The following is a 16,076-nucleotide window of genomic DNA, read 5'->3' on the forward strand; positions in this document are numbered from 1 at the left end:
ACAAGATTACGTTGAAGTAAAAACATTTGGATGAATAAGTCTGTTTAAATTCAGTTGTGTTATCATGGTAACACATAAACACTCTAGTACATGTAACTTTTTTCAAAATACCATGGAACAGTTTCTGGATTAGCAAGAAATTAATAATACATAATGAGGATTATTAGGATTACATTCTAGGAATTCATACTCTGTAAGTAATGTTTATTTCTTTCACTTTGTTTGATTTTATATTTTATTTAAATAAATTTATATTTCAGAAAACTTTAATTTCTTGTTGAGTTTTACATAATCTTGTCATTTAAGTTTAAATCCCTAGATGTAATATGACCCATAACATAAAATATATATTTTAAAGAATGAAATTACTCATATGTATGAGTTAGAACTCAAATTCTGAAGCTTTGAAAGCTGATTTCACATGATTTAATATTGATCAGAATGCATATGTTTGAAATTTTTCCAATTCTATTAAATATGTTGTTTGTTCGTGAGTTGCATTAGTATTTTCTCACTTGATTAATGTTTGTACAGTTTCCTTTTCAAGATTTGTATCCATTCTATAAGTTTGAAAGTAGATGTAGAGAATACTTATAGTTAGATGGTTCATTTCTATTACATGACAGTGGTATAATAATTTCATCTTTTAGTAACTATGTTGTGCATACACTATTTTAGGGGCCCATGCACTGAAGTCAACATATCCTTCCAAGATATGTTGACTTATGTGAGTGGGACCCGAAAAAAGTATAAAATATCCATTCTCTTGGTCTATCCACCCATCAACAATTTGGTTTCCACAAGGTAACTTTACTATGAATTGTTGGAGTTGAACTATATTTGGTATACAGATCTATATTTGGTATACAGAACTGTATTTTGGTGTACAGAACTATATTTGGTATATGGATCTATATTTGGTATACAGATCTATATTTGGTATAAAGATGTAAAGTTAAATCTTTAATAAAATAATACTTAGGCTTTGGTTTCAATGATTTGTACATTTTTTCTGAATATATTTTCCCAATGATTTAAGAAAACAGACAGTCTAATAAACTGGTACATCCCAGACTTAGCGAAGTCCGCCATTATCTCCCATTAGGCCTACTGGTTCACTTACAGTTTCAAACAAATTTTATGACGAAATAGTGTATAAGAGGCAGTTAATATATATCCAGATCACCGATTCTGATCTTAAAACACACAGTTTGTATGTTTTATCATCAAAGGATAGCATGCGGGAAATTGATAGTTGCTACCTTACTCGGAAAAGGGTTAATGGTAAATCAGCTATCAAAACATAATGCTTGTGAATGGGCAAGAGTTTGTTTGTCAACGTAATTGATATAAAAACTAGGCCTAGCTACTGATGCCTTGATGAATACATTTCCCTACAACACTAGAGCTAACCGGGCTAAGGCGAGGGGCATTTTAAAAAAAATGGTATGATCAGTCAATGTACCTCTTAAATATACACAGGGTAAACTCGTTTTCACTTTCCTAACAGAAGAAGGCGACGTTTACATTTTTAGGCGACTTGACACCCACTTACAAATGGCATTTTGTCTAAGTCTCAACATGTCTTGATTCTGAGGTCACGTGCACTCCTTATTCCGATACATTCGGAAATGAACACAATACGAAAGCTAAAGTTGTCTATTTGATGTACTTTTATAAATGACCACATGTACATCTCTGGGTCTTTCTGCCTCTGAATTCAATCACTGTAAATATCAGTACATTTTCCCACCTGGCCACCAGTCAAAGCCTTTGAACATGCCACCCAGCTATTGCATCATGTTCTTTTTTATGTACTTTTATAAAATGGCAACATATACATACATCAAGGGATCTTTCAGTCACTGAATTCTGTCATTGTAAATATCAGCACAGCTAATTGATCAACACATTTTCCCACAAAGCAGGTGGCTGAAGCAGGACTGGCAGGTCTTTGAATTTTGCCACACACCTATTACATACGTATGGAGGACTCCCGCCTCAGTGAGTGTATGTGTCCCAGATAAAAAATTGGCATCCAAATAAGCGTAATTAAGTGTTTCTGAGATCTCTGAAGGTTGTTGTATTTGAACCAAATTTTGCCTACAGCTGTAAATTAATAAGACCTTAATTTTAAGTTTTCCGTGACTTAATTTGCAGAAGTTATGCCCCGAAATTGTTCCTCCCCATCTCTTTTGATTTCCTTAGAATAATTTCACTAAAGACTTTTGGATGTCAATTAAGTTTGGCATATATCTATATTGTGGACTGTTCTAGGAATGAATACTGCAACTGATCCTGAATGCATCAGATTGTCACCCAAACCCAGGCCCCATAGTGGTGAAATATCCATGCGATATATTCAGAAAGACATGCATATGGTCTAAGAAGATATATTAAGTTGCCTGAATAGGCTGTGAGAAAAGGTTCAATAAAAGCTTCCTGTTTATGTGTACTGCTGTACATGAACCCCTTGAATTTTCAGAGGTGAGTTGGTTTTGCTGAAACAGTGGTATTCCAGACTTCAACACAAGCCTTTTTAAAGAGTTTAAAAACAACTCTACTTCATGTTGCACACCCAGTTACAAAGAGACAGTCAAATCTTCAATCTCATCATTCAACTCTAGCATTAACATTGGTCCACCAAAATATTCATCCTCGCCAAATACTCATAGGAAGTCAGACCGCATATCCATGAAAATGTCTGGGCATTAACTTTTCAAAGGATATGAGAAACATTTTGGACCATGCCCGAGTATTGCAATCCTGACATCATACTTGCTTGCGAGATGTGGTTAAACCCTTCTGTTGTTGAAAATGAAGTATTGCCAGAAACGTACAGATCAGTTGCTAGAAGACATACCTGGATGTTCCCATGGTGGTGTGGCTATTATTGCTTGATCCAACATTGTTATGACAGAAATAAACACCCATAATAAATATGAGTTTGCTTTTACATGCATCAGCTTGAAGAAAAAATTCATTGTTGGCAGTATTTATAGACCCCCTGATAACAATACTGATTATATAGTAGAGCTCTATGGAGCTCCACTCACAACATAAGGACACAACTACCCCATTCCTTTCAACCAGGACACAACTAACCATTCCTATCAACCAGAACACAAATACCATTCCTATCAACCAGGACACACCTACCCCATACCTATCAACCAGGACACAACACCCCATACCTATCAAAAAGGACACAACACCCCATACCTATCAACCAGGACACAACACCCCATACCTATCAACCAGGACACAACACCCCATACCTATCAACCAGGACACGACGTCCCCATACATATCAACCAGGACTGGTCCTTGCCAGATTTCATCAAGATTCTTGAAAGAGGTTGCACCTTCAATATTTCCAGCCCTAACTTTCTCATTCAAAGCCTCATTAGAACAGCGCTAGACTTCAGACGAGTATTTGTACTCGATTGTTTAAGAAAGGTGACAAAAGCAAAGCCTCCAATTACAGGCCAGTTTCCATGACTTCAGTTTGCTGCCTTTGATGAAATTCTTTGAAAGTAACATTATTCTATCTGAGAGACAACATGGCTTTAGAAAGAAGAGATCGAGTGAGAGCCAACTTATAATCATACTACAGGATCTAGCAACCAGTCTAAATCTACAACAAATAGATGCGACCCTGCTTGACTTCGGGAAAACCTTTGATAAATTCCTTCATAAGTGCCTTGCAGCCAAACTTTATCACTATGGTCTCTGAGGCAAGACCCTTGTGTCGATAAACATCATTTTATCTAGAAGAAACCAAGAGGTTGTGCTAGAAGGCCAATCATTCTTCATCAGCCCCCAACACTTTAGGCATTCCCCAAGGAATGGTCATGGGTCCCCTGCTGTTCTTGATTTACATGAACAACTTGTCTTTTGCCGAGTTAGCATTTTTGCAGACAGCAGCTTGTTGTACAGAGTAATTGACTCGAACCAGAATGCAGAGCTGTTACAAGTAGATCAAGACCACCTACAACATTGGGAAAAGGACTGGCAAATGGAGTTCAATCCTATCAAATGTGAGGTCATCCAAATCACCAACAAGAGACAGATAATCCCAGACATATATTCGATTCATGGTCAAAAAGTGACACTGACATCGAAGGCCAAAAATAATTAGGAGTTGCCATTGATATCGTCTTATCATGGTTGTTGTGGTTGTTGTTGTGGGGTTTAATGCCATTTGTCCGCATACGATAGGCTATACATGGCGGCCAGTAATAATTGTGGCAGAAGAACCCAGGAAAACCCCAGAAAGAACCACCAGCCCACAAGAAGCTACTGGCAAGCTTTCTCACATACCAACATTGGTCGAATCCAACACTCGAACCCATGCAGACAGAGGTAAGACAGCAGTGATCCATAACGGAGAGCATTTTAGACCACTCAGACACTCAGGGCCCCATCTTATCATGGAACAGCCGCATTGATTCTATTACAATGAAGGCTACAACACTATAGCATTCCTTCATAGAAACCTGTCCACAAGTAAAATCAAAGTGCTAAAATCCTTAGCGTATCCACAGATGGAGTATGCATCAATTGTTTTTGACTCATCTATTAAATCAAATATTGCCAAATTTGAAGCATGAAGGGAAGCATGGTTTACTTTTGGCAATTATCAAAGAACCAGCAGTGTCTCCACCATGCTTCAACATTTGGGATTGGAAGAGGTTTATGTCTGATGACAACAAGCAAAAGCTGTTATGATGTATTGGATTGTACATCATCTAGCTGACATACCAGCAGCACCTTACCTCCACCAAAAAGGAACTTAAACTAGAGGACATTCATGCAGATTTCTCATCCCCTTCACCAGAGTCAGTGCATGCAAGGACTCCTTTCCATCAGGAATCCACCTGTGGAACTCTCTACCATCCAACCTAGTCAGCACCAATTCCATCTATGCTTTCATGGCAGGGGTTGGCAAAGGGATCACTTAGCTCCAGACTAGAGATGTTTTAACCTGTGTTTAGATGCACTACATTGTACATAGTTCACATCATGTGCAAGTGTGTTCCAGAGGAACCCAGCACATTATTGGAAGAAGAATGAAAATTTATGGGTAAGATTTACCCATCTGTTTGAAAAACAGGCATTTTCTGAACATAATAGTGTTTTAATTGAGAAATGAAAGTATGGCTTAAAATCTGATGTGCAGTTTTCATGCTTGTAGTTCTAGAAAGACCCTGCTTTGTACTGGTGAGATATTAAATTAGATTGATTTTCAGTGTTCAACATTTTCATTTAGAGCAGTTGTGCCTCGTGCCTATCTGTCCTGCTGACTTTGGTGTCCACAGTATAATCAGTTAATTTTGGATTTCAACCCATTATGGCATTTTGTTTTACTTTAATGAGAGCTTGAATGAGAGAAATTAGTTCATGCCATTTAGAAGATTTTTGGTCTCTGATTGACCATCATTCTAACATTGATTTCCATAGCATAAGACAAATTTCCAATATTTTATATCAATTCAAAGAGTTTTGGTCTCTGATTGGCCGTCTAACATTAATTTCCATAGCATAAGATAAATTTCCAATATTTTATATCATTTCAAAGAGTTTTGGTCTCTGATTGGCCGTCTAACATTGATTTCCATAGCATAAGATAAATTTCCAATATTTTATATCATTTCAAAGAGTTTTGGTCTCTGGTTGACCATCATTCTAACATTGATTTCCATAGCTTAAGATAAATTTCCAATATTTTATATCATTTCAAAGATTTTTGGTCTCTGATTGATCATCATTCTAACATTGATTTCCCTAGCATAAGATAAATTTCCAATATTTTATATCATTTCAAAGAGTTTTGGTCTCTGGTTGACCATCATTCTAACATTGATTTCCCTAGCATAAGATAAATTTCCAATATTTTATATCAGTTCAAAGAGTTTTGGTCTCTGATTGGCCGTCTAACATTGATTTCCATAGCATAAGATAAATTTCCAATATTTTATATCATTTCAAAGAGTTTTCGTCTCTGATTGACCATCATTCTAACATTGATTTCCATAGCATAAGATAAATTTCCAATATTTTATATCATTTCAAAGAGTTTTGGTCTCTGATTGGCCGTCTAACTTTGATTTCCATAGCATAAGATAAATTTCCAATATTTTATATCAATTCAAAGATTTTTGGTCTCTGATTGACCATCATTCTAACATTGATTTCCATAGCATAAGATAAATTTCCAATATTTTATATCATTTCAAAGAGTTTTGGTCTCTGATTGGCCGTCTAACTTTGATTTCCATAGCATAAGATAAATTTCCAATATTTTATATCAATTCAAAGATTTTTGGTCTCTGATTGACCATCATTCTAACATTGATTTCCATAGCATAAGATAAATTTCCAATATTTTATATCATTTCAAAGAGTTTTGGTCTCTGGTTGACCATCATTCTAACATTGATTTCCATAGCTTAAGATAAATTTCCAATATTTTATATCATTTCAAAGAGTTTTGGTCTCTGATTGACCATCATTCTAACATTGATTTCCATAGCATAAGATAAATTTCCAATATTTTATATCATTTCAAAGAGTTTTGGTCTCTGATTGACCATCATTCTAACATTGATTTCCATAGCATAAGATAAATTTCCAATATTTTATATCATTTCAAAGAGTTTTGGTCTCTGATTGGCCGTCTAACTTTGATTTCCATAGCATGAGTTAAATTTCTAATATTTCATGTAACTTAGAAGAGTTGGTCATCCTTCTAACTTTGATTTGCATAGCATAATCGTACTTTGGAGTGTTGGGTTTCAATCTGATTTAGAAAGCACCTTTTTATTAATAAGGCCCTTAAAGAATTGAAATTCAATCATTTCACAGCATCATGTTGCATTTCTCAGAAAAACTCCAGGATTTAGTATACTTGCAACATAATTAGGATTTAAACCCCATTATTTAGTATACTTGCTATGTAATAAGGATTTAAAACTCCAAGATTTAGTATACTTGTTATGTAATTAGGATTTACTATACTTGCTATGTAATTTGGATTTAAATCTCCAGGATTTAGTATACTTGCTATGTTACTAGGATTTAAAACTCCAGGATTTAGTATACTTGATATGTAATTAGGATTTAAATCTCCAGGATTTAGTATACTCGCTATGTAATAAGGATTTAAACCCCATTATTTAGAATACTTGCTATGTAATGAGGATTTAAAACTCCAGGATTTAGTATATTTTTTATGTAATTAGGATTTAAAGCCCAGGATTTAGTATACTTGCTATGTAATTAGGATTTAAATCTCCAGGATTTAGTATACTTGCTATGTAATTTGGATTGAAACCCCAGGATTTAGTATACTTGCTATGTTATTAGGATTTAAAACTCCAGGATTTAGTATACTTGATATGTAATTAGGATTTAAACCCCAGGATTTAGTATACTTGCTATGTAATTTGAATTTAAGACCCCAAGATTTAGTATACTTGCTATGTAATAAGGATTTAAAACTCCAGGATTTAGTAAACTTGCTATGTAATTTGGATCTAAAAGATTTATCATTTGTTTGTGCCTAAGTTAGTTACAGATACAAAATATATTCAGTATTTTATTAAATGCAGAATGAAACGTGCATACTTTTTTGACATTGTAGTGAAACTCAATCCAAGTTTATACAAGAGAGGGTAGCAGCAGTGGAGAAGAATTTTGGCCAGCTTTGTGTGACTTTGTCCTCCTACACCCGGAAGACTGCTAGGATTAGAGACAAAGGTATGGGCCCTGTTAATTTAAACAGATACTGCTAATTGGAATATTTTCTTGGGTCCAGCAGAATTTATAATATACTTGTCTTCTAGTTATTTTCTAGGCTCCTTTCCCCCCATAGACACACGGAAATACACACACCTACAAATTTGCTATCACTACTGTGAAAGCATATTGCATACATTTTTTTGTAAATATTAAATTGACAAGTCACAGTAGTTTACTTTATAAGTTGGCAGGGGGGTAGTCTTTACTAAGGAATTTATCTTATTCACATTTGCAGATGAGTTTATTAGATATAAACTCATCTGCAAATGTGAATAAGATAAATTCCAAGTTAGTATCAGCCTAAATGAGCACAAATGACCTATCACAACAAATTATTACACCTCAAATGACCAACCACAAAAAATTATTACACCTCAAATGACCTATCACAACAAATTATTACACCTCAAATGACCTATCACAGCAAAGTATTACACCTCAAATGACCTATCACAGCAAAGTATTACACCTCAAATGACCTATCACAACAAATTATTACACCTCAAATGACCTATCACAACAAATTATTACACCTCAAATGACCTATCACAACAATTTATTATACCTCAAATGACCTATCACAGCAAAGTATTACACCTCAAATGACCTATCACAACAAATTATTACACTTCAAATGACCTATCACAACAAACTATTACACCTCAAATGACCTATAAAAACAAATTATTACACCTCAAATGACCTATCAAAAAAATTAGTATACCTCAAATGACCTATCACAACAAAAAATACACCTGAAATGAACTATCACAACAAAGTAATACACCTCAAATGACCTATCACAACAAATTATTACACCTCAAATGACCTATCACAACAAATTATTACACCTCAAATGACCTATCAAAACAAATTATTACACCTCAAATGACCTATCACAACAATTATTACACCGCAAATGACCTATCACAGCAAATTATTATACCTCAAATGATCTATCAGAACAAAATAATACACCTCAAGTGACCTATTACAATGAAGTAATACACCTCAAATGACCTATCACAACAAATTATTACACTTCAGATGACCTATCACAACAAAGTATTGCACCTCAAATGACCAATCACAACAAAGTATTACACCAACTTGAGTCTGACCAGACTTTTAGTTTGTATACAGTAAAACGAAATGTATTGGAGTGCTGATGAATTTCATCAATAGTTTTTTGCATCGCTGCTTTTAGTAGTAGCTTCTGTATAAAAAAAATCTGATGCTTTAGCTGCTCCTCCCCTGCTCATTTTTACTAGTTTTGTTTTTCAACTGAAGATTACTGAGTTTGGATTCTGTTCCTATATAATACTCCAAAGCATCTGTTTAATTGACCTGCTCTTGAACATCATCACTACAGCTAGAACTTTCACATGCTTCAGACTTAGTTGGCGATTTTGTCTGCATCAGAGACTTAATTATTTCTTGCACAATATTAAGGAATTTTTTTATCTTGTTCTATTAATAAGCCTGCCCTAGTCTCTTCTATTCCATTTCTAAGGTCACTCCCAAGTGAATCAGTTTATCAATTTAGACTGAATATACCTCTGAAAATGCATATAGCATCTTTTGAGCCTCTTTGATAAATTGATATGATGCATTCAGATGATAAAGCGAGTGAATATTTTCTGTGACATGCAGTCATTTGGTAGTTTAATGCCATTTGTAGAGATGTCAAAAACTCCTTCAGAATGTTTTGAGAGTCAAACTTAAGCAGACGTGACATTGAATTTATTCTGCTGTATGCAAAATAATGCTTTCAGGTGTAAAATGAACTGACGGCATTTGAAACTTTTGATATCTTTGATTTATGAAACAGAAAAATTATTGCTTGTAAAATTTGTAAGCAGGATAATTTCAATGGAAAATGGAGTTCATACAAAAACTTGGTGTCCATTCCTAATCTTTGTAGCTTGTCTATGTTTTCAGTATGTTAGTATATTTCTTGTACATACCATCTCTCCCTGTTATCATCACTGTGAAAAACTCTTGTGTTATATTTATGTTTATCATGTATCAGTGTATATGACATACGTTGTATGCTTTATTTCCAGTTACTTTGTTGTATAGCTGACATGAAATGACTCTCTAACTCATGACCAGCCTACGAATTTAGGATGAATCTGACCCATGACTAGCCTATGACATAGGATGACTTTCTGACCTATGAACAGCCTATGATGTTGGATGACTCTGACCCATGACTAGTAAAAAACATGGATGACTTTCTGACCTTTGAACAGCCTATAACATTGGATGACTCTCTGACTCATGAACAGCTTTCGACATCAGATGAATCTGACCCATGACTAGTCTATGACATAGGATGACTTTCTGACCTGTGAACAGCCTATGAGATTGGATGACTCTCTGACTCATAAATAGCCTATGACATTTGATGATTTTCTGACCTATGAACAGCCTATGACATAGGATGACTCAGACTCATGAACAGCCTATGACATTGGATGACTTTCTGACCTATGAACAGCCTTTGACATTGGATAACTATGACTCATGACTAGTCTTTGATATAGGATGACTGACTTATGAACAGCCTATGCCATTGGATGACTCTGACCCATGACTAGTCGATGAAATACAGTGACTCTGACCCATGAACAGCATATAACATCAGATGACTGTTACCCATGACTAGTCTATGACATAGGTTGACTCTCAGACCCATGAACAGCCTATGACATTGGATGACTTTCTGACCCATGAACAGCCAATGACATTGGGTGACTCTGACTCATGAACAGCCTATGACATTGGATGACTCTCTGACTCGTGAACAGCCTGTGACGTCAGATTACTCTCTGAATCGTGAACAGCCTATGGCATCAGATGACTTTCTGACCCATGATTAGCCTATGACATCTGATTACTTTCTGACCCATGACTAGTCTATGACATATGATGACTCTCTGACCCATGACCATCCTGTGACATTGGATCACTCTCTGACCCATGACCATGTTATGGCATAGGATGACTCTAACCCATGACCAGCCACTGGCATGAGATCACTCTCTGACTTATAAACAGCTGATGGCATGGGATCAGTCTCTGATCCATGACTAGCCAGGGATAAAATAAAAAGGGGTGGGGTTGTAATATGGCCTTACATATAGCAAGAGATCTTAAAGGTAGACCTGAATGCTATATACTGCTTTCGGTAATCTTATTTAAATGGACATTTCAAGTACACTGCAAAGACAGGACATACATTCGTTCACTGGATTGGGAGATATGACCATTTTAATATCACCAAAACGCGACTTCTACGGAAACAACCGAGCGACTTTACGTAAACAACCCCATACGCACGCGCGAGCTTGTGACGTCACAAGAGGAATCTGCAGTTGGCTAGCAACATGGCTACTCGTTGTGACAGTCAGAGCGAACATGAACCAGAATTGGAATATTCTTCCTCTTCGTTTGATGAAAGTCAAGAAGAGATTGGTGAAAAAGGAGTCGAACCTTATCGTTTTGAACCATATACAAGTGAAGAGTCGGCATTAGAGGAAGAAAGGGAAGAAATTGAACGAGATGTCGGCAACAGGCTGAACAATACCTGACATCCACAGTAGAATAAATTCCAAATTTGGCAGAATGACCAGGTGAGTCAGCACGACCATCTCCAGCTACAACAATACCACCACCACCAAGCCTCACTTCCTCAAAGTAACTCTCTTGCTTTTGCTTCCAAAAATGTGTAATTGTTGGCTGGAGGTAGTACCTTTGGTGCATATAGAAAGTGTCCATGTTGGTATGGGCCATTTTTAGGAATTCAAAAATCCTCATGGCTTGTGACGGAATGGCTCCAGCAAACAAAATAGCAGCTGAAAGCTGTAGGTTTCCAGCTGGAATGGATCCAACAAAGGGCTGGCTATTCCATGATCTTTTGTGGTTACAAAAGTCACATTTCTGGACAATATTAATGAAAGTTCCCATTCTGTGATTAATATTTCCTTGAGCTTCATTTCCACAGTTAATACACATACTGAACAGGCTTAGGAGAGCACTCTCTGCTACTAAAAACTTCTTTTCTTGATGAGTTGACCTTTGTCTGTAAGAAAAATAAACATTTCTTGTATGATACGGACTTCATGTACAGCAAGGGAAATTGCAAATAAAAATAGAAATACTAAAAATTCATAATTAGTCCTATGACATAAATGCTGAACTATGCTTCCTTTTCTCTCTAGGATTTTGAAATTGTTAAACCGACAGTCCCCTATACAAGAAAACCACATCTGTTGTAAAATTAAATCATTCAAGACTGATCTTGACACATTTCATATAAATGAACCTCAATATCAAGGCCACTTTTATAATATAGCTAGATGTTGCCAATACTAAAGGTGGGCTGGTGATTGTATTACATAGGCATCATTGTACTTGCCCCTGATCCTCATTAAAGCTGCTCTGCCAGGATGAATTTCTTGAACTGGTAGCAGCATAGGAGGAGTCCATTGAATCGCTGAGGTTGACTGTTATTTCACTGGACTTGGATGTCGAAGAGGTATTCAAGTCATCCACAGTAACTGTTGTGTGATGTGGTTCATCCGTGTTATTAGGGTTATCAATTTGGGTACAGCAGCTCCTTACTTTGGGTTTAAACAGAACCTGTAAACCTGAGAAAAATATAAAAATATTTACTTATACTCGAACTGTATGTATATATATATATATATGTATGTATGTATGTATGTATGTATGTATGTATGTATGTATGTATGTATGTATGTATGTATGTATGTATGTATGTATGTATGTATGTATGTATGTACTGCTGTTGGTATTATAATTGTTATGCACACATGTGGCAATTAATTAGTTATAAAAGAATATCCATTAAGTCGGATTACAGTGAGCAATGAGCTTAAAGTGATGGCCTCTTTGGTATAAAGTCAGGCTTTCATACAACTAAAGGTTTGAATCAACACTGCTGGGCCACATTGTGGTCAATTTAAGATCTAGACCATCAATCATCTCCATTACCTTTGTCAACTTTCCTTGGTCCACTGTACTGGGTCCTAGCAGATTTTCTCTTTGGTCTGAGTGACGTCTGACAACCAGTTGTTACTGTTTTCACCCTTGAGTCACAGGCATCATATGTCTGGAAAATTTTAGAAAGAATCAAGTATAGCAACTGCCATGGATGACTACAGCCTAATTTCAACCAAGCAGATATCCTGCCCACCCACCTAACCTCCTTTCCACCACTGCTAGACTGTGACACTGGGTTTATAATGCAATAGAAGTTACTATATTTTCAAGTTGTGTGTTTCTATATATTACTTTTATGACATTTTACCCAAAACTTTATTTAAGGAAAAATACTTAGATAACTTAATATTCAAATAACAATCTGTCAACTTTAGGACATGCATCATTGTAGGAAAAAAAGTACAATAGTACCAAATCACATGGGTGGGATAATGATTTAACAGAAATGTACACATTATTTAAGTGTGTGACAATTTTGTCACATATTTGCATTAATCAAATTCAATATTTGTAGGTAAAAAAATTAATACCCAATTTTTTTAAAAACATCTATTTCTTCCTGATTATTGAACGCTCTGCAGTGCTTACAATCTTGCTAAGTGAAACCTACCATAACTGGGTCAGAAAAAGCAGTTCCATTCTCTGCCTCATCTTCTGCTACTGAACTTGTAGCCATAACATCCTGTAATGTCTGAAAGATAAATTTAGCTGATGTTATACTGCCAAGCATAATACTGATGCAATTGTCATGTGAAACTTTACATGAAGAAACTATTACATACATTTATATAAAATATTTTCCACCTCACTATTACACCAATGAAACCTGTCCATACGAATGTGTGACAGCCTATTCTCTCTCTCTCTCTCACACACACACACACACTCACACATGTACACTAACATGAAAAAGAATCATTCATAAAGCAATTAAATAAAAAGAAGACAATTTGCAAAAGTTAGAGATACTATATTACCCGTTCTCTCTCCCTCTTCTTGTATGCCGATCTCGGGCACTTGGGTGTCTGGCCTGAACTATTGGTTGTGGTGGGTGGGTGGCTTTCATCCACATCAGGGCTATGAGCACGCTTTGCTCGTGGCATAATGGATGGTACTGCGTCATGGAGAAGAGTAGCTTTTCTCTTTATTCCAAACGTAGCCATCAAGCTCTGATTGGGCCCAAAAGAATCGGGTTGAAAATGCTCACTACAGATTGTGGCATGTTTTGAAGGCTCTCTCCAATCCGCTCTTGTCAGCCGCACAAACCGGGACCAAAGTCCTTTATATTTCATGTCCGAAGGAAACAAGTGCAATGAAACACCATCTTTTGGTGTATTGCTACATCCACCAACGATGCACCTCTTTCCCATAACTAGAAATACACGCAGTCAGAATACAATACAGAGACGCTTCACGCTTGACAACGGTACAGCAATGGTTCCTTACAATGTCGGGTTCCTCTTGTGACGTCACACTGCCTGAGATCACGGAAACTGCCGAAGTTGTACTTGATTTACGGAGAATATTCATGACACGTACATTTAAAATAAATATCTCGCCATCCGTTGATCGCATAGGGTAGAAATTTTCAGATACTACATAAATAATGATATTTAATAATTTAGAGTTAAGTGATAAGGGGGTCTCAGGTCTACCTTTAAGGCTCTTTAGAAAGAATTCGTTTAAAATGTAGGTGATATGAAATGCCTCTAATTATAAGTGAATGCGTGGTATCAAAAGGTTTTAGACCATCTGTGTTTTTGATGTGGACATGCTTCCATCTCAGTTACTTTTACACACAGGCTGCTACACACAAAAAATGTAGACAAATATATTTCATGTGTTTAGATGTTCATATATTATCACAGTTAGTTCTTAGAAACAAAAGGTTTGTTACCCCATAATAATTTCAGTGTAATATTTATTGTGCCACATAAAGCATTAATAACTGTTTCCTCTGTAAAACATATCCTTGTAGTTCATTAAATTGTTTTGTCATGTATCAGGTGACCAGCTATCCAAGGACCTGATCAGCTATACTGAGTCAGATAATCTGAACCCTTCATCCAAACGAAATCTCACAGAGTTGGCTCACACTATATCAGCCATCCAGGACTACAGGCAGGCACAGGTCAGACCTCATAAGCGACTGTACATGTCATTGGAATGGGTGATGTTTTAATTTTTTTAGATGAAGGATATTTCTTCTTTATATCTCAAAATACATTTTTTCAGCTAATACATTGGTTATAATAGGTTGGGGATTTTTGCTATAAATCATAGCAAGAATATATATTTAAATCTGTTTTATGAGTTAAAAATTTATTTCTGAAAAAAAATTCAAGAACCCACAAAATTAAATGGTCAGTCACTAAATAAAGAAAACCCTGGCTATTAGGGACATTCAAGGAACAGAAGAAACTTTGTTGTGAATAATCTTTTATATGGATGGTGGTGTTCATTCTAAAATTAGAAAAAGTGTTGCTGAATGGCTCCTGCAGTGTTAAAAAGTGGAGTCCTTTGAGGAAGAAAAAAAGGTAGTAATTCCCTTATCTGTATCATTTTTGTAAAAGAAATGCAAACATATGATCATTACCAGAGGCACTCACACTATGGATTTATACATTTCTGCAGCTACTATTCACATTCTCAGCATTCTGTGGTTTGAATCAGTCATTATAGGGTCACACTATAACTCACTGTAGTCGGAGTACAACTCATTTTAGAGTCAGACTACAACACATTGTGGAGTCAGACTACAACTCATTGTGGAGTCAGACTACAACTCATTGTACAGTCAGACTACATATCATTGTCGAGTTAGACTACATATTACAGCTGCGGTGGAATAAGTGGTTAGAACACTTACCTGGGATGCAAGAGTTTGTGGGTTTGAACCCCTGCTGAGCCATACTAAAGACTTATAAAAATGATACTTGCAGCTCTCTTGCTTGGTGCTCAGCATTAAGAGGTTAGTGTTAAGACTGGTCGGCCTGATGTCAGGATAATGTGACTGGGTGGAACTCATGCTACATGTCTGTGGCATGATGTCCCAGTGCTAGACATCACTATGAACTGCCACACTTCAGACATCATAGTGATATGTTTGAAAACTTTGTAAAGCTATGTTAAAAATCCAAATCACACACACACACTCAGACTACATAACATTGTAGAGTCAGGCTACATATCATTGTAGTCAAACTACATATCATTGTAGTCAGACTACATTCATATCATTC

At 36.0% G+C, this 16,076-nt stretch overlaps 2 protein-coding genes across 3 annotated transcripts in view; one reads left to right on the forward strand and one right to left on the reverse strand.

The window, feature by feature from the left end:
* LOC149787290 (CBY1-interacting BAR domain-containing protein 1-A-like) overlaps positions 1-16,076 on the forward strand; it is a 54,800-nt gene that overhangs the window by 7,423 nt on the left and 31,301 nt on the right. For both annotated transcript variants that reach the window (XR_016425147.1, XM_089977826.1), the window contains exons 2-3: positions 7,646-7,761; positions 14,841-14,965. Coding sequence is in view for 1 of the 2 variants with exons in the window: in XM_089977826.1 (XP_089833952.1) it covers positions 7,646-7,761; positions 14,841-14,965 (241 nt within the window). In the remaining variant the exon portion in view is untranslated. The remainder of the gene's footprint in view (positions 1-7,645; positions 7,762-14,840; positions 14,966-16,076) is intronic.
* On the reverse strand, positions 10,775-14,474 carry LOC149787291 (uncharacterized). The gene is made up of 6 exons (XM_089978081.1): positions 13,812-14,474; positions 13,445-13,525; positions 12,826-12,943; positions 12,227-12,458; positions 11,396-11,890; positions 10,775-10,898 (listed from the first exon to the last, which is right to left on the reverse strand). The coding sequence occupies exons 1-6, from the start codon at positions 14,202-14,204 to the stop codon at positions 10,775-10,777; spliced, it is 1,443 nt and encodes a 480-aa protein (XP_089834207.1). The 5' UTR covers positions 14,205-14,474.

Source organism: Sinohyriopsis cumingii, chromosome 12, assembly GCF_028554795.1.
Source record: "Sinohyriopsis cumingii isolate HCF-2022 chromosome 12, ASM2855479v2, whole genome shotgun sequence".
NCBI classification, from domain to species: Eukaryota; Metazoa; Mollusca; class Bivalvia; order Unionida; family Unionidae; genus Sinohyriopsis; species Sinohyriopsis cumingii.